This window comes from Phacochoerus africanus, chromosome 4 (genome assembly GCF_016906955.1).
Source record: "Phacochoerus africanus isolate WHEZ1 chromosome 4, ROS_Pafr_v1, whole genome shotgun sequence".
In the NCBI taxonomy this organism is placed as follows: Eukaryota; Metazoa; Chordata; class Mammalia; order Artiodactyla; family Suidae; genus Phacochoerus; species Phacochoerus africanus.
In genome coordinates, this window is record NC_062547.1 from 4,974,989 (window position 1) to 4,997,346 (window position 22,358).

General features: G+C 54.9%; 1 protein-coding gene across 1 annotated transcript; it reads right to left on the reverse strand.

The window, feature by feature from the left end:
* Positions 1-13,164: 13,164 nt before the first annotated feature.
* LOC125124867 (glutathione S-transferase P-like) lies at positions 13,165-16,030 on the reverse strand. The gene is made up of 7 exons (XM_047775101.1): positions 15,784-16,030; positions 15,603-15,638; positions 15,050-15,156; positions 14,855-14,942; positions 13,798-13,901; positions 13,601-13,708; positions 13,165-13,430 (listed from the first exon to the last, which is right to left on the reverse strand). The coding sequence occupies exons 1-7, from the start codon at positions 16,025-16,027 to the stop codon at positions 13,242-13,244; spliced, it is 876 nt and encodes a 291-aa protein (XP_047631057.1). The 5' UTR covers positions 16,028-16,030; the 3' UTR covers positions 13,165-13,241.
* Between the last annotated feature and the right edge of the window lie 6,328 nt (positions 16,031-22,358).

Genomic DNA, 22,358 nt, shown 5'->3' on the forward strand with positions numbered 1-22,358 from the left:
ACTGAGCGAGGCCAGGGATCGAACCCGCAACCTCATGGTTCCTAGTCGGATTCATTAACCACTGCGCCAAGGCGGGAACTCCCTGAATATCTTTTCATGTGAGTAGTTTCCATCTGTATATCATCTTCAGTGAACTGTCTCTTCATGTCTTTTATCCATTTTCAAGTAGAATTGCTTGCTGTTGTTTTTTAACTGTTGAGCTTTACGAGTTTTTAATGGCGTTTTCGTACTAGCCTCTAGTTGGATATGTGATATGCAAATATTTTCTCCCACTCATAGCTAGTCATCATCCTCTTAATAGGCATTTTGTAGAGTAAATTTTATTTTTATTCAGTTTGATTTATTGATTTTTCCTTTTATGAGGCACATTTTGTCTAATGATTTTTATTTTCTCCATCATAGCTGGTTTATAGTGTTCTGTCAATTTTCTACTGTCCAGCAAGGTGACCCGGTCACACATACATGTATACATTCTTTTTTCTCACATTTTTCTGCTTCATCGTAAGTGACCAGATACAGTTCCCAGGGTTATAGCAGGATCGCATTGCTTATCCACTCCAAAGGCAATAGTTTGCATCTGTTAACACCAGATTCCCAGTCCATCCCACATGAGGCACATTTTTAGTGCCCAGTCTGGGAATCCTCTGCCTAGCCCCAAACCCTGAAGCTTTTCTCCCATTTTTCGGTCTATGGCAGCCCAGTGCTCCAGCATCATTTGTTGAAAAGGCCATCCTTTCCTTCATTGATTGTTTTTGCATCTTTGTTAAAAAATCAGTCGGGCGTATTTGTGTGGATAGTCTATGCACACTTAGTTTAAATGTTAATTTCTATTTGTGTTTCAACCTGTCGTATCTTGTGCTATTTCCCCGTCTGTCCTGTTCTCTTTCTTCTCTTTCTTGCCTCCTTTTGGATTGGTTGAGTATTTCCTTCCATGTTCCTTTTCTCCTAGTGTATATGATGGACAGGCTGTTCCCACTTGTTTAGGGTTACCCTAAAAACTGCTCCCATGGTCACCTCTTTGCTCGCTTGCCTCTCTGTTCACCCTGCGAGCATTCACCTTCTGCCTGAACGGCATTGATGGCTGTTGGCAAGCGGACCCCAGGTTCTCCCCATTGTCCTGCACAAGCCCCTGAGCAGCGTGAGCCTGCGCTCATCCCACCAAGAGCTAAAGAATGAAGAATGTCTCTACGGCCTGCAGTCTGGGCTTGGCCGCCTGGCTTGCTCTGATCGATGGGGCATTAGCAAAGTGGGCACCAGCAGAGCCCTGAAAAGTGCTTGTGCACAGAGGCTCGCTCTCTCTTGCTGCCGGAAAACCTTCTGCCTTCGAGAGGACAAAGGGCCACAGGAGGGAAGTCCCAGGCATCTCTGCTGAGGCCCAGTTGGTGGCAGTAAGGACCACTGGGACCAGTTGGTCCCCACTGAGTTGGCCCAGACCGGAGGAGCCACCCAGCCAAGCCAGAGAACTGGGAGAAACAATGCGAGTTGTTTCCAGCCACTACATGTTGGGGTGGTTTGTTACATAGCAGACAACAAATACGGCTGCATCCATTTTAGGCTTTCTTGGAGCCAATGACCCCAGAAAGCACGGAGTAAGTCTTTCCTTTGGGAGAACTGCACACTTGTGTGAACGGTTATGCAGTTGGGGTTCCCGTTGTGGCTCAGTGGTTAACGAATCTGACTAGGAACCGTGAGGTTGCAGGTTTGATCCCTGGCCTCGCTCAGTGGATTAAGGATGTGGTGTTGCCATGAGCTGTGGTGTAGGTGGCAGACTCAGCTCGAATCCAGCTTTGCTGTGCCTGTGGCGTAGGCCAGTGGCTACAGCTCCAATTAGACCCCTGCCTGGGAACCTCCATATGCTGCTAGTGCAGCCCTAGAAAAGACAAAAAAAAAAAAAAAGTTATGGAGCTATATCCTTAAGTGCACTGGCCAAGGAAAAAAAAAGTGGGAGAATGAAATAATGCCATTTGCAGCAACATGGATGGACCTAGAGAGTCTCACACTATGTGAAGTAAGCCAGACAGAAAAAGGCAAATATATGAGATCACTTACATGTGAAATCTAAAAAAAAAAAAAAATTCAAATGAACTTGTTTACAAAGCAGAAATAGACTCACAGACGTGGGAAACAAACGTACGGTGACCAAAGGGGGAAGGGGGTGGAAAGGATAAATTAGGAGTTTAGACAAAGATATACACACTACAGTGTATGAAATACATAAACAATGAGGACCTACTATGCAGCACAGAGAACCACATTCCATATCTTGTAATAACCTGTAACAGAAAAGAATCTGAAAAAGAATTTGTATGTGTATAATTGAATCCTTGCTGTACTGACACAGCATTGTAAATCAACTCTACTTCAATAAAATAAATACTATTTAAAAATAACCACAGCAGGAGTTCCCGTCGTGGCTCAGTGCTTAACGAATCCGACGAGGAACCATGTGGTTGTGGGTTCGATCCCTGGCCTTGCTCAGTGGGTTAAGGATCCGGCGTTGCCGTGAGCTGTGGTGTAAGTTGCAGACACGGCTCGGATCCTGTGTTGCTGTGGCTCTGGCATAGGCCGGTGGCTACAGCTCCGATTAGACCCCTAGCCTGGGAACCTCCATATGCCGCGGGAGCGGCCCAAGAAATGGCAAAAAGACAAAAAATAAATAAATAAGTAAAATAAAAAATAAAAAATAACCACAAGTGGGAAAAGAAGACAGCAATATTAATGTGGTCCCTTCTCTCCAGAGGCTCCGAGTCGCAGCGTTGGGATGCAGGCCTGCGTGTAAGCATCCCATCACAAAACCAAACGCGCCCAGACAGGGAGCAGCAGGGGCCCCCTTGAGAGCGGGAGCAGACCGCTGGTTTAATAACTCGACACTATTAATCAGGGCATTTTACACCTTGGCCAGCATGAATGCTGAGCCGTCGAAGTGGCGGCTTCGAAACAGCGCAGGCCAACCCCAGGCTGCTGGGAGCAGCGCCCGCAGGCAGGCGGGGAGGCGCTCCAGGTCTGAGGGCAGCGCGGCAGTCCTGGGAGAGCGTAGCCGCGTGAGAAAGGATGCGCAGGCGTAGGACCGCCAGAAGGGAGAAAGGACTGGGGTTCCTGCCGATGGCTTTCCCGAGTGCACGGGCTTCGCTGAATCTGAGGGCCTCAAGAGAACAGGAGGTGGAGGAAGTTTGAATTCCCTGCCTGCCTGACTGATGTGGCTGGACATGGATCTCCCGCCCTCAGCAATCCTGGGTCTAGGTCTTCCGACCTGGGCTGGAATCTACGGCAGCATTGGGCTTTCAGACCTTCAAACTGCACCACTGCCTTTCCTGGGTCTCAACCTGCAGACAGCAGGTCACGTGACTTCTCAGCCCCTATGATCACGTCATAGATCTCATACATATGTCTCATATATATCTCACATGCCTCATATATATGTGTCTTTGTGTGTGTGTGTGTACATATATACCCCTTACCGGTTCTGTTTCTCTGAAGAATGGCGACTAATATACTATTTAAGCAGAAGAATCACCTATCACCTAGCTTTTTGGGTGTTCCCGTGGTGGCTCAGCAGGTTAAGAACCCAGCTAGTATCCATGAGGATTCCAGTTCGATCCCTGGCCTCACTCAGTGGGTTAAGGATTCAGCATTGCCATGAGCTGTGGTGTAGGTCATAGATGCGGCTGGGACCCCGAGTTGCTGTGGCTGTGGCTGTGGTGTAGGCCGGCAGCTGTAGCTCCAATTTGACTCCTAGCCTGGAAACTTCCATAGGCCGCAGGTGAGACCCTACAAAGACCAGAAACAAACAAACAAACAAAAAACTATAGCTTTTCAACCTGTCGTGTTTAGAACTATCACTTTGGTTTTCATCCTTAAATAAAGAGTTGATTTTTTCAACTGAATAATAAAAACCTTGCTTTAAAAAGCTTTACTTGGAGGAGTTTCCTTCTGGCCTAGTGGTTAAGGATCTAATGCAGCCATTGCTGCTGACTTGGGTTTAGTCTCTGGCTCGGGAATGTCTGTGTGCCACAGGTGCAGCCAAAAACAAAACCAAAAACCCAGAGGCAAAACCAACTTTACTTGGAGAGAAAACCATAACATCTTATTTATTTGTTTCAATCGAGATGATGAAACATCTAGAATGATGACTTGGCTGGAAATGTCAAACGTCAAATTTTGCCAGAGGTCAACTGACCATCTGCTTTTTTCCCTCTTGCTCAATTGCTTATTTGTACAAAATATGTGATGAAGGAAGAGAGGTCACTTTCTCAAGATGCAGCGATAACACCGACGCTCACGGTGGTGATACTATCGGCAGAGCTGGGTTCTTACCAAAATTGTTTCCAGGAGTTCCCGTCGTGGCGCAGTGGTTAACGAATCCGACTAGGAACCATGAGGTTGCGGGTTCGGTCCCTGCCCTTGCTCAGTGGGTTAACAATCTGGCGTTGCCGTGAGCTGTGGTGTAGGTTGCAGACGCGGCTCAGATCCCGTGTTGCTGTGGCTCTGGCGTAGGCCGGTGACTACAGCTCCGATCTGACCCCTAGCCTGGGAACCTCCATATGCCGCGGGAGCGGCCCAAAGAAATAGCAGAAAAAAAAAAAAAGACAAAATTGTTTCCAGCTGTTTATTGAGCACGTATTATGTGCTGAGCTAAATGTTTAGATGTGTTGTCTTGTTTGAGCATCAAGCGCAAGATCACATAGCAAGTAAAGGGCAGGATTGGGACCTGAAGTCACGCTGACCAGCTGCTGTCCAGTGTGAAGGAGCTGCATGGAAAAATGAATTTTTGGAACTTGCACTGGGGTGTTTGGCCTCACTGGGTTTGCAATCAGGAATTGGGATCGTCGGAGTTTCCTTCGTGGCTCAGTGGTTAATGAACCCGACTGGGATCCATAAGGACACAGGTTCGATCCCTGGCCTCGCTCAGTGGGTTAATGATCCCGTGTTGCTGTGAGCTGTGGTGTAGGTCACAGACGCAGCTCAGATCCCGAGTTGCTGTGGCTGTGGTGTAGGCCGGCAGCTGGAGCTCCATTTCAGCCCCTAGCCTGGGAACCTCCATATGCCGTGGGTGCAGCCCTAAAAATATATAAAATAAAATAAAAGCAATTGGAATCATCAAAGGAAAGATTCCTATTTGAAGGATATGACTTTGTCCCAAACCCTGACCACACCTCAGCCAAAGGAACCAGAAAACCTCTGAAATGTAGCTCAGTAAACCTCAGAGCACCTGCCTTGCTTTGTGAACCTTGCAAGCGGCCCCACTTCCATCCCACACTGAGGCCGGATGCTATCGGCCTGGTTCAGACTCTGTATTAGTTATCTACTGCTGCCTAGTATGTCATCTCAACATTTAGCCTCTTGAAACAATGAGCATTCATTAATCTACACTTCTGAGCCAGACATGGGGGAGTGGTTTGGCTGGGTGGCTGTCACCCAAGGTCTGTATTTTAAATATATATTTTACCATTATTTAAGCATGGCAAGGCTGGAGTTCCCATCAGGGCTCAGCAGTAACGAACCCAACTAGTATCCATGAGGACGCGGCTTCGATCCTTGGCCTCACTCAATGAGATAAGGATCCGGCGTTGCCATGATGTAGGTCACAGACACGTCTCGGATTCTGCGTTGCTGTGGCCGTGGTGTAGGCTGGCAGCTGTAGCTCTGATTGGACCCCTAGCCTGGGAGATTCTATATGCCGTGGGTGTGGCCCTAAAAAGACGCACGCAGAAAAAGAATGGCAAGACTAACAAATTAAGAGGCCGCTACCATCAAAAAGATAGCTTGGTCCTTGCAGATCCCAAGAGAGCGAGATGTGCCACCTGGCAGGGGGGTGGGGTGGGAGGGCGCTTGAGGAAGCACCAGGGTGGGTCAGGAGGCAGAGGGAGATGGGGAACTGTGGGCAGGAGGCATTAAGGTGCTTTTCACAGAAAGAAACAGCCAGGGCAGGGTAAGCAGGCCGAGGACTGTCTGGGCAGACGGGCTGTCCCTGGTGGCCTGGTACCTGGCCTGGCCGGTTATGGCAGGTGAGGCAGAGCCCAGAGTGTGAAAGCCCATTAGAGGGAGCCGCTGGGGGTGTGGGCTCTGAACCGGCTGTTCTGTATTTGAAGGGCACACCTTCAGGCAAGTTGTTTCTCATTTCGAGGACCCAGCTAACCCGAGGAATGGTATCCCTCCGGGGGTCAGCAAGGCCCTGAATGTCAGAGCATCAGAAGATAGAAAATAAGTCTGTGCCTAATAAACCTCTCGTGAGGCATTCCCGTCATGGCTCAGCGGTGAACGAATCTGACTAGCATCCATAAGGACGAAAGTTCGATCCCTACCCTTGCTCGGTGGGTTAAGGATCTGGCATGTAGGTCGCAGATGCGGCTCAGATCCTGCCTTGCTGTGGCTGTGGCATTGGCAGCTACAGCTCTGATTTGACCCCTAGCCTGGGAATCTCCATATGCCGCGGGTTCGGCCCTAAAAAGGAAAAAATAAAATAAAATAAAAAATAAACCTCTCATGAGGTTGCAGTCAAGAGGACTGCCGGGGCTGCAGCCATCTGAAGGCTTGACTGGGGCGAGAGGAGGCCCTTCTGAGATGGGCGGGGGGGGGGGGGGGCGGTGCTCAGGTGGGCAGGGATTTAGTGCTGGCTTTGGCAGGAAGCCTCAGATCTGTGTCACCTGAAGCTCTCCCCAGGGTTGCCTGAGCGTCTTCATGAGATGCGGCTGGTCACCCAAGAGCAGGAGCTGGGAGCAAGCCACAGAGCCTTCCATGTGGCTCTGGTCCTGGACCAGACCTAGTCCTGGATGACCTGCACTGTCCCTTCCACACCTGGGCGTTCGAAGCGAGTGACCAAGGCCGGCTGCGTTCAAGGGGTAGGAAATGAGGTTGCAAATGCCGAGGAGAAAATTGTCAAAGAATTTGTGGACCTATCTGGAAACGACTACCGTCTCTTTCCGCTAAAGTCACAGAGACTCAGCTCCAAAAGAGAGGCCTTTCAGAGTTCTCACTGTGGCTCAGGGATAACTGAGCATCCGTGAGGACACAGGTTTGAGCCCTGGCCCCACTCAGTGGGTTAAGGACCCAGTGTGGCTGTGGCTGTGGTGTAGGCTGGCAGCTGTAGCTCCGATTCAAACCCTAGCCTGGGAACTTCCATATGCCACAGGTGCATCCAGAAAAAGAAAAAAAGAGGAAAGGGGGGGAGGTTATAGGGTCACGTGAGAAAAATAGAGGAAGGACAGAGTGAGCTGGCCTCTCACGAACTGGAATCATGGCCTAGAAACTCCCCCCCACCCCACGCTCCACCCTCTCAGCTATGACCAACCCCACAGCCTGCTCTGAATTCACATCCTCACAGACTCTTGTACAGAAGAGAAAGATGTGGTCACAGAGGGAGCTCCTGGCACCTGGCCAGCTGCTGTCCGGGCTGGGTCCAAGGAGGACTCGGTTGGGCCCAGCTCCCTTCGAGGGCTCATCCCTTGGACCAGGCACTGTGGGGCTTGGGTCCCACGTGCCTGGAGGACAGGGCCTGGTACCAGCAGGGGATGATGGGGGCTGGCAGAGTTGGAGGAAGAGCTGAGCGGCCATCCCAGGTGTGGGTCTAACTCTGCCTTGACTGCATTTATATGAGCCAAAGTCCCGGCTACCCTATTTTTGGAGTCACAGGAAAGAAAACCACTGCTTCAAACTCTCACACTGGTGACTTTTGCAGTTCCCAGGTGGCGCAGCGGGTAGGGATCTGATGGGGTCACTGCCATAGCTCAGATCGCTGCTGTGGCCCAGGTTCCATCCCTGGCCCTGGCATTTCCACATTCTGGGGGTGTGGCCAAAAAAAAGTAACTTTCCATAGGTGTAGCCTGATGCCTGATCAGCCTGTTCAGTAGGTCTATCTGAAGACTGAAAGATACTGAGCCTGAATCTTTGAGAGGCCACCACTTTCTCATTGTTGACACACTTTTGAGCCAACACCCAATTGTGGATGCAGCTGACAGGGGAGCCAACATGTTTTATTTTGTCCCCTGGGTCATGCAAATCAGTCGAAGGGACAGCAAACCAAGCTCACGCCCACAGGATCTTGGGCTGTTTTTCTGACCTCGTGGAAACTCCCATCTGGCGAGCAAAGGCTTCCCCCTCATCCCATCCAAAGTCTTCCAACGGGGAGAATTGGTGTTCAAGGTTCATTACCAGAAGCACTTCCTGGACAAACACTCGGCCCTTCTGTGGGGGGGGTCAGCGAGAGGAGCCTCCCAGCTGCACATGCTCCCCTGGGATTTCACATCCACACATTTGCAGAGCTGGTTTCCAGCCTCTCAGCCATGAAGGCCGACAGCAAAGCAGACCAACAGCTGGGCGTGACCTCGGCTGCTCCTAAAATTCCCCGTGGCTTCCACTTGATCGCAAGCAGGATAGTTTACATTTTACGAACATCAGCATTTTCAAGAACCACTTTGTCCATGGCTAGATTTTCCAGAGCCCACGCGAGAGCATTTTCTGGGGATCTTGGGGAAAGAACGTGGGCTTGGTAGTCAGCTGGCCTGGGTGCCAATTCCAGCTCCGACCTCAGTTTTCTCATCTGCAAAATGGAGGTTTGAAGACCCGCTCAGTGTCTGGCACATAGGAGGTGCGTGGTAAAGAGTGTGGCATTTGGGGACCGCCCAGGATGTGAGAAGCGGAAACAGGGGAGTTCCTGCTGTGGCTCAGCGGTGACGAACCCGACGAGTTTATCCATGAGGACACGGGTTCGATCCCGGGCCTTGCTCAGTGGGTTAAGGACCCAGTGTTGCTGTGGCTGTGGCATAGGCTGGCAGCTGCAGCTCCGAATCAACCCCTAGGCTGGGAATTTCCATGTGCCACAGGTGTGGCCGTAAAAAGAAAAAAAAAAGAAAAAAAGAAGAAGAGGAAATGGCCCAGAGAGGTTGTACTCTGGGTGAGGGCAGCCAGGGGTTCTGATCTGCTGGCAGGGAAGGACCAGCAGCCCCCATGAGGACTGGACCTTAGCCTGCAACCGCCATAGCCCACCTCCCCAGCCGGGGAGCAGACCCAGTCATCAGTCTTTAAATATTCCAGCCTTTAAGCCGGAACCAGTTCCACTTCCGCCCCCACCCTTTCTCTTAGAGTTCCTGTCCCCATAAAGTTGGAGTGGGGGGAGTTCCCATCGTGGTGCAGTGGTTAACGAATCCGACTAGGAACCATGAGTTTGCAGGTTCGATCCCTGGCCTTGCTCAGTGGGTTAAGGATCCGGCGTTGCCATGAGCTGTGGTGTAGGTCACAGACACGGCTTGGATCCCATGTTGCTTTGGCTTTGGCATAGGCTGGTGGCTACAGCTCTGATTAGACCCCTAGCCTGGGAACCTCCATATGCCGTGGGAGCGGCCCTAGGAAAGGCAGAAAGACAAAAATAAATAAATTTTAAAAATAAAATAAATAAATAAAGTTGGAGGCGGGTGTCCCCAGAGTTACCGGTTACCTCTGATAACTGCGGTACCTCTGGACCAGGATTGAAAAAAAAAAAAGAGCAGTTCAAGCTGGGGAGTTGTTGTAAGCAGAGGCTCTGGGGCCAGAGAGCCTGGGTTCGAATCCTGGCTTGGTCTCCTCACTAGCTTCCTGTCCTGAGGAGGTTACTCTGTGCCGCAATTTCTTCATCCTTCAAATGGGGATATTGGAGTTCCCGTCATGGCGCAGCAGAAATGAATCCGACTAGGAACCATGAGGTTGTGGGCTTGATCTCTGGCCTTGCTCCATGGGTTAAGGATCCAGTGTTGTCGTGAAGTGTTCTGTAGGTTGCAGGTGTGGCTCAGATCCGGTGTTGCAGTGGCTGTGGCGTAGGCTGGCAGCTACAGCTCTGATTAGACCCCTAGCCTGGGAACTTCCATATACTGCGGGTGTGGCCCTAAAAGGAAAAAAAAGACCCCCAAAAAGAAAAAAAAATGGGGATATTAACAGCATCTACCAGGTGGGTTCTTTTGTGAGGATTAAATGAGCAAATGTACGGAGTTCCTGTTGTGGTGCAGTGGAAATGAATCCAATTAGGAATCATGAGGTTGTGGGTTCGATCCCTGGCCTCGCTCAGTGGGTTAAGGATCTGGTGTTGCTGTGAGCTGTGGTGTAGGTTGCAGACGTGGCTCAGATCTGGTGTTGCTGTGGCTGGGGTGTAGGACAGCGGCTGTAGCTCCGATTCTACCCCAACTCTGGGAACCTACAAATGTCATGGTGTGGCCCTAAAAAGACAAAAAAAAAAAAAAGAGAGAGAGAAATACATAAAATGTTTGGGGCATTGCTTGCAGGGAGCTCAGTGCCAGTGGCACCTGTCACCTCTTCAGCTGGAGGGGCTCCCAGCCTCCCCTCTGCCTGGTGATCTCATTACTCCATCCTTGCCGCACAAGCTCACCCCAGTGCCCAGATGCCCAAAGCAGGGCCCTGCCACTCCCAAGAGTCCCTTCTCTCAGCTGCAGGGACCTCTTTTAGCCACCTTCTTGAGGTTTTCTTTTTTTTCTTTTTCTTTTTTTTTTTTGTTTTGTTTTGTTTTTTAGGGCTGCACCCAAGGCATAGGGAGATTCCCAGGTTAGGTGTTGAATCAGATCTGTAGCCGCCGGCCTACAACACAGCCACAGCAACGCAGGATCCACAGCTCACGGCAACACCAGATCCTTAACCCATTGATTGGGGCCTGGGATCGAACCAGTATTCTCGTGGATATTAGTCAGGTTTGTAACCTGCTGAGCCACAATGGGAACTCTTGACGTTTTCAAAAGAGCAACTCTCCCCCCGCTGTCCTGAGACCTGCAGGACGCCCGAGTGTCCCCCAGGCCTGCCCTGTGGCTTCCCTTGGCCACTGTCCCCTCTGACTGTGCTATGAGCTGCCTCGTCCCCAGGTACCCCACCTCTCACACCAACCAGGGCTGCCGGCCTCCTTGCCCCGAGTGTGGTTGGGAGGGGACACGCTCTGCTGAATGCCCAGGGGACAAGGGACGCAGGACACCGAGGAGGCTCACAGGCCGTGGGCTGCAGGCCTCGCCCTCCCCGTCATCTCTCGGGGACGGGGTCATGAAACCCCCCAGGACGGCGGGCCCTCCAGGCCACGGTCTCTGCCTCCAGGGCAATGGGGCTCAGGCACCAGGCTTTCCACTTTCCTCTCAGGAACCAGTCGGCCTTTCTGGGGCCTTCCCACCCAAAGAGGTCAGCTCTCCTCCTCCAGAAACCAAAAGTGCCCAGCAGCTCCCAAAATCCAACTCATAAAAGCCTCTCTTCTCAAGGCCTCTGCTGGAATCTATCAGGCAGAGGCTCCTTTAAGGAGCAGCCAGGCCTCCAGCCCGGGAGCTTCAGGCCTATAGCACAGCCCCATGGCCACCTACCCACTTGCTTGTGAACCCGGGCAGCCATCCCCTCTCTGGGCCTCCGTTTCCCTGTCTGGAAGGTGGGGGTGTTGAGTTAGATAATGCCTGAGGCCCCCCGAGCGCTCACGGGCTCCGATTCCTGAAAGTCCTTTTTGCTGCGCAAAAGCCTGCCGCGACTTCTGCGCCCTGGGAGTCAACTCCAGGTCCTTGGTCTGGAGGCAAGGCCTCCACGGTGGACACCAGCGCTCCTGCCCTCTGGCCCCAGCCCCTGCCGGGTCCCTCCTGCCCGCGAAACGTGCCTCCTGCTTGCTCCTCTGGCCCCAGTCCTCTCGCTACTTCCCTTTGCAAGGACCGCCTGGAGGTTATTCAGTCTTGGGTTTGAATTCCAGCTCTCCCATTGATACGCTGTGTGGCCTTGGACACGTGGCTTCATCTCTCTGAGTTCTGGCTTCCTCCCGTGGGGGGTTAGGTAAGATAACTAGGCTCTCAGTGTGGGATCAGCCTGGCGCGAGGTCACCAGGTCTGCAGACTCGGACAGGCCTGTGGCAGGAGGCTGTTAGAAAACAGACTCGGTTGATGAGAGCGAGAGAGCCCTACTGAGGCCCACGGTCGTGCGTTCCAGACCCAAAGAGCGGGCTCTTGCTGGTGTTTGCACACCCATTTCCTGATAGTAAAGGTGAGTCAGCCGCCTCACCTGGGGGCAGGGGCAATCGCAATGACCCTGATCCAGCCATTGACCTGGCGGAGGGGGGACAAGGTGGCAGGCCAGGTCCCCACAGAAGGGAGCCACAGGAGAGGTGCAAGTGCCCAGGGCCCCGGGCCACTGCAGAGGGGCGGTGAACTGAGCACCCGAGGGGCGGGTGTGGTGCTGGGGCGGGGAGTGTGCGGGGTGGTGGGGAGGGGGGAGAGTGTGAGGGGGGGGGGTGTGTGCAGGGGGTGCAGGGGGAGGGGATCTGAGGGACAGAGGCTGTGAGGCAGAGCTGCTCTCTCTGGAGAGCTGAAAGCAGCTCTAAGGGTGAACCAGGCAGGCAGGTGGGGAACATTCTGGATTCCACAGGAAAAGTCACATCAAGGAGGGCCTGGCAGGCTCACCAGGCTGTGGACATTGCCTGCAGGGCAGCAAGGAGCCCCTGAGAGCTTTGCACTGGGAGTGCCAGGAGTTCTGGCATTGTTCGACTCCACTTTGCCCAACGAGCCAACAGGAGGGGCCGGGCAGGCTGAGGGTGCCAGGCAGGAGGCGGTCACAGCCTTTCAGGAGGGAGACGGGCTGGGACTGTTCAGGAGCCAGGGTGCTCTCACCTGGGGCTGACAGAGGCTCCCTGGAGCTGGAGGAGACCCCTGACCCCCTTCAGGTCCCCAAGCAGCACGACGTACCTAGAGCTCCCTGGTCTATTGCAGTCACACACCTGGGCCCTGCTGGCCACTGCCACACGCACGAGAACAGGCACCACTGACATGCATGTGAGTCACCTAAGTGTGTGTGTCACTCCCAAGCGAAGTATGTGCCCAGCAGCTGCGTGTGCAGGGAGCAGCCACCCTGCTTGTGCCAGACGACAGAACTCGTCGCATGGACCATGGCAGGGACTATCTGCCCTATTCGGGGCTGCCCTCCTCCTGGATGGAGATGGTTCCCAGGCTGCCATAAGCATGCGAGCCCGCCTCCTGCAGGAAGTCCTCCAGGATGGAGATCTGAGGTTTGGAATCTCATCTTCCTCTTTGGACTTAGAACGCCTCTTTGACTCCTGGCAGCACTGGGAGCCTAAAGCTTTTCCAGGGCCTGGCCCAGCCCTTATCCTCCCAGAGGCAGCTTGGGAAGGGGCAGAGGGTCCCCCATGGCCACCTGGCCCTGCAGTGACCACAGTGTGGCTCTCTTCTCACTGTGTTTATTGGTCCCAAGGGCAGCCCCTCACTGGGGGCGGGGGCGGGGGGGGAGGCTGAGGGGGTTCATATCTTGCGGCTTCCAAAGATGGGGCGGTTCACGTGCTCGGGGGAGGCCAGGAAGGCCTTGAGTTTGGGCCGGGCGCTGAGGCGGGCCACGTAGGCCGAGAGCAGGGGGAAGGCGTCCAGGCAGCTGGGGACCAGGACCTGGTGGCTCAGCAGAAGGTCCAGCAGGTTGTAGTCGGCAAAGGAGATCTGGAGGGTGGGGAGTCGGGGGGGGGGGGGGTTTGAGTGGGGTCAGGAAAGAGAGAGGCTGCTGGGAGCCTGAACGCTCTCTGCGCCAGGGAACCAGGCAGAGCCCTGCTCTGGGTCTCAGGGTGCCCTTCTGAGAAGCGGACCTACCACGGGCTGGACCCAGCGCTCACCTGGCTGCCCACGATGAAGGCCTGGCCGCCCTGGTTCTGGGACAGCAGGGTCTCAAAAGGCCTCAGGTGCCCCGGCAGCTCCTCCACATACCGGGCCTTGTCCTCTTCCTGTAAAAGAGAGCGCCCAGTGGCGGCCCACGGCGAGCCTGGCCAGGCGGCCCCCCAGCCCCGGCCCCGACCCAGCGCGGCCCGCTCACGTGGTTGTGGCGGATGAGGTGACCGCACAGCCTGCGGAGGTCCTCCACGCCGTCATTCACCATGTCCAGCAGCGCCGCCTCCCGCAGGTCTTTGCCATAGAGCCCTGGGGCAGTGGCCAGGCGGTGGATCAGGTTCTGTGCCCTCTGGTGCCCCGCTGCTCCCCTCCTCCCCAAAAGCCTGCAGGTCCCTTGTGTTGGAGGGTCCACTCAGTCCACTTTGCTGCTCCCATCTCCCCAAGCCCAGGGGAACAGCTCCTTGAAACCTGTCTTCGAGGCCACACCTGGGTCCCTGGGACTCTCTATCCAAACAGCCCCCAGCCCCTCCTCTGAGTTGGTGCCCTGCAGGGGTGGACCAGGCGTCTGATGCACCCCTCCCTAGGCCTGGGGGCCGGGGGCACTGCTCGTAGGGTCCGGACACAGCTTGGCTCTGCAGACTGGCGTGTCCCTCCTGACAAAGGGGGCAGGAGACTGGGAGGCAGGCTGCGGCCAGAGGCCTGTGTCCTCCCGTCCCGGGTCCTGCAGAAGTTAGGGTGGGCCTAGGCCTGGCTGCACCCACTGCTCTGTTCTCTTCCCTGATTGCCACGTCCTCCTGGGTCCCAGGGCTTTTCTGGACCGTTCCTGCCACCCTTGCAACATGGCCACAGGCCTGCACGCTGTGCGCAGTTCTCCAGATTCGGGTGAGGCCAGAGCAGGAGGAAATGGGCAGGGATCTGCTGGGAATCCTGCGGTCACATCCACAATGGCCTCAAGCCTAAGCACACACGTGGTGGCCGGTGACCAGCTCTGAACTGTCATCCAGGAAACAGGCGCAGTGAACCTACGAGGCACTGCCTGGCTGGGGGCTAGCCAGGGCTGGATGGCCCCTGCCCCGGGGGACTGGCAGCCCCAGCCCTATGACCCAGAGGCCTCCTAACCCAGGCCCGGCCCTTTCTTCAAGGGCCTTCTGGCCTGCCTTCCGGCCGCGGGGCTGGTGGCAGCAGCTCAAAGCCCCAGGACATCTCAGCGTGACCTGTCAGGCACTTTTCTGGACTGGGCTGCCTTCGACCTCAGGACTCACCCAAGGAGCGGCCCAGGTGGCGCAGGATGGCATTGGACTGGTACAGGGTGAGGTCTCCGTCCTGGAACTTGGGGAGCTGCCCATACAGCTGGGAGAAGCACAGATCGGTGGGGGGATGCCGAGTTTGCCACCTCCCACCCTGGGGTCTCCCTCCAAAGGCCCAGCACCTGCCCCTGCCTGGGTGAGGTCACTCACGCAGGTGGCCTTGAGTGGGCCCTGGAGCCAGGTCTCCTTGGTCACCACCTCCTCCTTCCAGCTCTGGCCCTGGTCAGCCAGCAGCATGCGCATGGCCTCACAGCGTCCTGGGGGAGGGGACGATGGGGTAGCGCAGCCGGGCAGAGACCCCAGCCTTGCAGGGCTCTGGGGGAGTCAGGAGTATGGGAACTGGGTGTGGGGACAAGATAGAAACTCCAGCTTCTGAGCCTGCTGCGGAGATGAACTGGCCAGAAAGAGTGGAGCCCGAGGCCCCAACAGTGTCTTGGCGAGAGGGGACAAAGGCGAGACCCGGCCCACAGTGCGCCAGGAAGGGACCAGAGACGGATGAAGTAAAGCCCACAGATGATGCAGCCGAGAGGATGCAGCCGCGGGGAAAGCGGGTCTGGGAGGTTCCGCGATCTTGGCCCCGCCCGCAGCGACCGGCCTCGTTCGGTCTGTGGTCCAGGGCCAAGCCCCAAGCACCGGCTGCAGCCCGGAGTCCTGCCGGGTCCGGCCTGTGCCCTTCGCCCTCCTGAAGGATCAGGGACCTCACCTCGGGCCGGGAAGTAGACGATGGTGTAAGACGGCACTAGGAGAGACGGACAGACAGACAGACCGGACGGACGATGAAGGAGGACCCCCCCACCCCCTCCCCGGACCCCGGGGGTCAGACCCCCAGCAGAAGGGGTGGCTCAGCCAGGCCCCGCCCCCGACCCGGCCCCAAAGCTACTCACTGGCGGCGGCGGCGGGCAACTGTGGCAGGAAGTGGGGAGGCCTTATATTTACCGTCCTGCTCCACCCCCGGCGCTCCACCCCGGGAATGTGCCAAGTCACGCAGCCTTTCTGATGCGGCTGATTGGGAGGCAGAGCTGGAGGGGCGCACCTGCTCGCTGCGGGGCTGTACCCCGCCTGCAGGCCGGCGGCTTTACCGGAGGCATCCAGGCTTAGCAACACCCAGTCCCTAGTCCCTAGCCGCATCCGAACACGCCGCATCCTCACAGAGCGTCCACAGAGGGTCAGGACTGAGCGCCTCAGCACCAGCATACAGCAGGTGCTTCATAAATGCTTTTTGCTCGAATGCATGCAATTTTAATAAATATCCATTTCCACATGGCTTCTCCGTGATAATAACAGCTGAGCCTTGGGGACTGAGGGCTGCCTTGAGAATTTTACAGATATTGCAACCCTAAGACTTGATCCTGTTCTGATTCCATGTTACAGCGGAGGAACCCCATGCACTGAGTGACTTTCCGGAGGTCACAACGTCTGGTTGGCATCAGGGGCCTCAGTTTTAACCCTTGTTTTCTTCCCTTCTGCAAGGCCTTGAAGGAACCCTTGGCCTTCTCCAAAGCTTTTTTATTTATTTATTTATTTATTTATTTTTGTCTTTCTGCCTTTCCTAGGGCCACTCCCATGGCATATGGAGGTTCCCAGGCTAGGGGTCAAATCGGAGCTGTAGCCACCAGCCTACGCCAGAGCCACAGCAACGTGGGATCCAAGCCGTGTCTGCGACCTACACCACAGCACGCGGCAACGCTGGATCCTTAATGCACTGAGCAAGGCTAGGGATCGAACCTGCAACCTCATGGTTCCTAGTCAGATTTGTTTCCACTGCGCCATGACGGGAACTCCGCTCCAAACCATTTCTGATTGAGTCTGAGCTCTGTACCCTTAAAATACTGGCTGAGCCTGGGGCTTCCAGTGGCTGGAAAGAAAAGGGACTAGAATAAGCAGGACCTCCTGGACCTGGGAGGGTTTCCCTGCCTCCCTGCAGGCCCACCTGTACCCCCAGCCCCGTGCTCCTGATTGTCCTTCAGGGTGCCGGGGGTGAGGGTAGGGGGTCCTCCGTGGGTGTGAGGGACTTCCTTAGGAACTGGGGCCTGGCTGAGCCTGGCCCCTCTCAGCCTGGTCTCCCCATCAGAGGCACAAGCAAAGGGGATAGGTGTCCTTCCCAGGTGCGGAAGTAGCCAGCAAAGCATGCCAGACACCCAGCACGCCGAATCAGGGGCCTCCCTGAGCCTCAGCGGAGCCCACAGCTGCTGGGGGGCTGGGAGGGGGTGGCGGAGGTGGCACCGGAGCTAGGTTCTCTCCCTGACCCACCGCTGGTGGAACATCTGCCCAGCAGCTTACAAAGAGCTTTCCTATAAATGGTCTCATCTCCACCACACCCTGGGAGGGAGGGAGTCTTGTTCCCATTACAGAGGACAGCAAGGCTCAGAGAGGTTCACGCACTTCTTTTGTGAACGAGCATCCCAGACCCAGGAGAGGGACAGACACCCAGTGTAGCCAGCCTCCTGCCAGCTCACACCCTCCAGCCACCGTGCTCAGGGTCCCTGGCAGGCTGCCCCAGGCCGGCCTGGCACTATGCTATGGTGTTCCAGTGGCTGCTTTTACCCACAGTCCTCTGGCTCCCCAGGCCTAGCCTATGGTCTTTTTTGTTGTTGTTGTTGTTGTTGTTGTTGCTATTTCTTGGGCCGCTCCCGCGGCATATGGAGGTTCCCAGGCTAGGGGTTGAATCGGAGCTGTAGCCACCGGCCTACACCAGAGCCACAGCAACGCGGGATCCGAGCCGCGTCTGCAACCTACTCCACAGCTCACGGCAACGCCGGATCGTTAACCCACTGAGCAAGCGCAGGGACCGAACCCGCAACCTCATGGTTCCTAGTCGGGTTCGTTAACCACTGCGCCACGACGGGAACTCCCTAGCCTATGGTCTTGTTCTGTGGCCATCCTGGGGCCCAGAAGCACGGCTTTCCCAGCTGCGTGGAGCAGGCACCTCCCTCTGTCCATCTCCCACCTCCGGTCCATGTACACATCAGCACCTGTCTTTGGTGGGTTTTAAAATATTGAGAGTTCCCTGGTGGCCTAGAGGTTAAGGATCCGGTGTTGTCACTGCTGTGGTGAGGGTTCCATCCTTGGCTGGGGAACCTCTGCATGCCATGAGCAAAGCCAAAATAAATAAGAAAATAAATGTGTTTGTGTGTGCATGCGCATGTGCTTTATGGCTGCATAAAATTCAAAGTGTACATTCTAAGATTTTTAGTATATTCATTGTCATGCAATCACCACTAATTCTAGAACATGTTCATTGCCCCAAAAAGAAACCCTGGGACTTCCCGTCGTGGCTCAGTGGAAACGAATCCCACTAGTATCCATGAGGATGCAGGTTTGATCCCTGGCCTTGCTCAGTGGGTTAAGGATCCGGCATTGCTGTGAGCTGCGGTGTAGGTCGCAGACGTGGCTTGGTTCTGGTGTTGCTGTGGCTGTGGTGTAGGCCGGCAGCTTCGGCTCCTATTGGACCACCAGCCTGGTAATTTCCACAGGCCACGAGTGTGGCCCTAAAAATCCAAAAAGAGAAAAAAGGAAAGAAACCCCGTACCCACCAGCACTCACTCCTCACCCACCCTCCCCCGAACCTGGGACAACCACTAATCTATTTTGTCCCTGTGGATTTGCCTCTACTGGACATTTCGTGTAAATGGAATCGTACACTGTGTGGCCTTTTGTGTCTGGCTGCTTTCCCTGGGCACAGTGCCTTCAAGCTTCATCGAAGCTGTAGCCCAGGGCAGTCCGCTGTTCCTTTCTATGGCTGAATAATGTTCCATTGTTTGGATATAGACATTTTACCCATTATGCATTTATGGACATTTGGGTTGTTTCATTTTTTTGGCTGTTACAAATAATGCTGCTGTATACCTCTGGGTACAAATGTTTATGTGAACTTATATTTTCAGTTCGCTTGAGTGTATACCTAGGATTGAAAATGCTGGGTCATATGGAAACTTTTTTTTTTTTTTTTTTTGGCTGTGCCTGCAGCATGTGGATATTCCCAGGCCAGGAAACGGATCTGCACCCCAGCCGTGACCTGAGCCGTGAGTGACAACCCCGGATCCTTAACCTGCTGAGCCACAAGGGAGCTCCTTGCGGTAACTCATTTTGAGGAATGGCCAATCTCTTCCAAAGTGGCTGCACCCTTTTATAAACCCAACAGCAGCATATGATGGTTCCAGCGTCTCCACATCCTCACCAACAATTGCTTTTTCTTTTTTTTTTACTCTACCCATCCTAGTGAGTGTGAGGTGGTATCTCAGGATGGCTCTGGGTAGGGTGCTTACCAGGTGCCATGTCTGAGTTTGGCTTGTGGGGAACAGGGCGGAGAAGGAGCCCTCACCTTTGCCATCAGAGGAATTGCAGCTCAGAGTAGGAGGCGATAGGTAGACACAAGTCTTTTTTTTTTTTTTTGTCTTTTTGACTTTTCTAGGGTCACTCCCGCGGCACATGGACGTTCCCAGGCTATGGGGTCTAATCAGAGCTGTAGCCACCAGCCTACACCAGAGCCACAGCAACGCGGGATCCGAGCCGCGTCTGCGACCTACACCACAGCTCATGGCAACACCGGATCCTTAACCCACTGAGCGAGGCCAAAGATTGAACCCGCAACCTCATGCTTCCTAGTCGGATTCATTAACCACTGCGCCATGACGGGAACTCCTAGACACAAGTCTTTATTCACATACTGAGTAGTAGGTCTCAGCAATGAGTGGGCTAGACGTCATGGGAGACACTGGAATAGCTGACATGGTCTCCATCCTAATGGACTCTCTTAATGAAGAATGTAATACCTTCACCAGCCGTCCATCCACCCAGCCATCTATCCACCTCCATCTGTCTGTCTGTCCATCTATACACCTATCTATGCCATCATCCAGCCATCCAGCAACCAAACATTAGACCAGTAGTCCAGCAAAACATCTCTATTTGCCCACCAACTCGTTTACCCATGTGCTACTCATTTATGCCCCCAGTTATCCTCCACTTGTCCATCCATCCATCTTTTCCCGCACTCATCGAGCCCTCCAGCCAACTGTCCATCTATCAATGCAACCATTTAACCACTAGCCCGTGAAAGCCTCTGCCCACCCTTTTACCCAGTCAGTCACCCACCTGTCCATCCGTGACCTGAGCCATAGCAGTGACAATCCCGGATTGTCCATCCATCCATCCAGCTTCCAAAGCATATCTACTCAACCATGTATATACCTGTCCATCTAGCCCTCCTCCACCTGTCAGTGTGCCCATCCATCTACTCAATCCTCCATCCTTCCAACCACCAGTCCATCAGATCACCCGCCCACCCATCCAACCACCCACCTCTCCACCCAACCATCCATCCATCCATCCATTTGTCCACCACTGAGCCACCTGGTCATCCCGGACGCTGGAGCTGGACGTGAAGGCTTTGCTCCTTCTACCCGCCATGCCCCGACCGGGGATAAACCCCCACTGCTTTAGCTCATACTTTGGGACACACATTTCCCAACACTTCCCACCCGCTTCGATGGTTTTTTGGACGTGGAATCTTTGATCCCATGTGACATCTATCAGTTTTTGGATGCTTCCCATGAACGCTTCCTATGTTTTTGAACTCTGCTGGGTCCTTTATCAAAGACACTTTGAGGCAGATCCTAGGTCAACCCCTACTCTCCAGAGAAGGAATCGGAGGCTCCGAGAGGTGAAATACCTTGTCTAGGGTCACACAACAAAGGCCTTTTTAATGACCTTGCAGAAAGCCTGAGAATTTCTGTCTCTGAGGGACAGTCTCAGTGTTGCCAGGGATGCGGTGAACTCCTGGGCTCCAGGGGGAGATGCAACCCGGGGTGCAGAGGGGCTGAAGGATGCTGAGACGGAGCCTTCGTGGGTCGGCCTTGACCCCCCGGCTGATGTCCACGAGGCTTTCAACCCTGGCCTTTCCTCAGATCCTCAGGCCCACTCAGGACCTTGTGGAAGCCCTTCCCTCCGCCTTCCTGTGGCCACTGGCTTCATCCCTCTGATCTTGGCTCCCAGGTCACCTCCTCAGCCCCGAGTCACAGCAAGGTCGCCACGCCCCCTCCCTCTCCCAGCCTGTGGGGCCCTTCCCCGCACTCGCTGCTCCACAGCCACCCTGGCTCTGCTGAGTATGCAGCTCCCACCAGGTGGGACAGGCTCCCAGCACCCAGGAAGGCCCACAGCAAGGGTGCCACACACATTTGCTGAAGATTGGGTCTCGAAGTTTTCTCCAGCTTCTTGCCACCACGCCCTTTCCGGGAGCGACTACCCATTTCCCTCCGGAGGGCCTCCCCCCACCTACTCAGCTGGATTCCAGCGCCTGGAACACTCTAAGCTCATAGCTGACCCCTGCTGGGAACCCTGGCACTCAGCCGGAGCCAAGTTAAACATTGGTGGTTGGGAAGTTCCCATCATGGCTCAGCGGGTTTATGAACCCGACTAGTAACCATGAGGATGCAGGTTGGGTCCCTGGCTTCACTCAGTGGGCTAAGGATCTGGCATTGCCGTGAGCTGTGGCACAGGCCGCAAATGGGGCTCGGATCCCGTGTTGCTGTGGCTGTGGTGTAGGCTGGCAGCTACAGTTCCAACTGGACCTCTAGCCTGGGACCCTCCATATGCTACAAGTGCAGCCCTAAAAAGAGGAAAACAAAAAAATTGGTGGGCTATGCCAAGGATGCCACCCCACCCCCTCACCTCCTCCAGGAAGCCTTCCTGAAGCTGAGTCAGTGTCCCCAAGCACTGAGAGACTGTCTATTGGCCCTTTTCTGAACTGGATGTGCCTGAGAGCAGGGCCCTCAGGGAAGATGAGGTCCACCTGGGGCTGGATCCCAGCAGACTTCAGATGTTTGCAAAAGAAAGGCATGAATGGATGGCCACTTGTGGCTGAGAGAGGCCAGAGCCATCAGCTCAGGTGGCAGGTGCCTGGTGGGATCTGGTTCCCTTGGACAAAGGCTGGTGCAGGGGGCAGGTGAATAAATCATGAGAGGCCTGGAGCAGGGCGGGGGCAGGACCAGTGACCTCATTCTAGGAGGTGAGGAGCAGGCAGCTGGGCGGTAAGCGGGCCGGGGGCATAACAAAGGGGCATGAGAGGCCTGAGAAGCAGAAGCTGGGTGGGGGGTGCTGGCAGGAGGTGGGGAGGTGAGGAAGGGCAGAGGTACCAGCGGCTCTGGGTGGGGAGGAGAGGAAGAGCTGGGGCAGGGCTGGGGGATGCTCTTCCCAGAATCCAGGAGCCATCCTGGGAGAGGGGATGGTGGGATATTAGGAAGAGCGAAGAGAGACAGACCAACAGACAGTGTGGAAGTCTCACAGCAGAGGGAGGGAACCCTCAAAGAGACAGGCAGAGACACAGCTGGACAGAGGGTAGCAGGCGGCAGGGGTAGAGCAAAATTGCAGGTGTGACGCACACCGAGGGCTCCCCATGGAACAGGGGGCACAGGAGGAGCAGAGAGAGACACAGAACCAGAGCGGGGAGGGCATGCGAGGC

Excerpts from the sequence above, each read along its gene's own strand:
- LOC125124867 (XM_047775101.1), bottom strand. The coding sequence starts at position 16,027 with ATGCGGCTAGGGACTAGGGACTGGGTGTTGCTAAGCCTGGATGCCTCC. Across the intron at positions 14,943-15,049 it reads GCCCACTCAAGGCCACCTGC|CTGTATGGGCAGCTCCCCAA; the intron begins GTGAGTGACCTC and ends TGCTTCTCCCAG. Across the intron at positions 13,709-13,797 it reads ACCTCATCCGCCACAACCAC|GAAGAGGACAAGGCCCGGTA; the intron begins GTGAGCGGGCCG and ends TCTCTTTTACAG.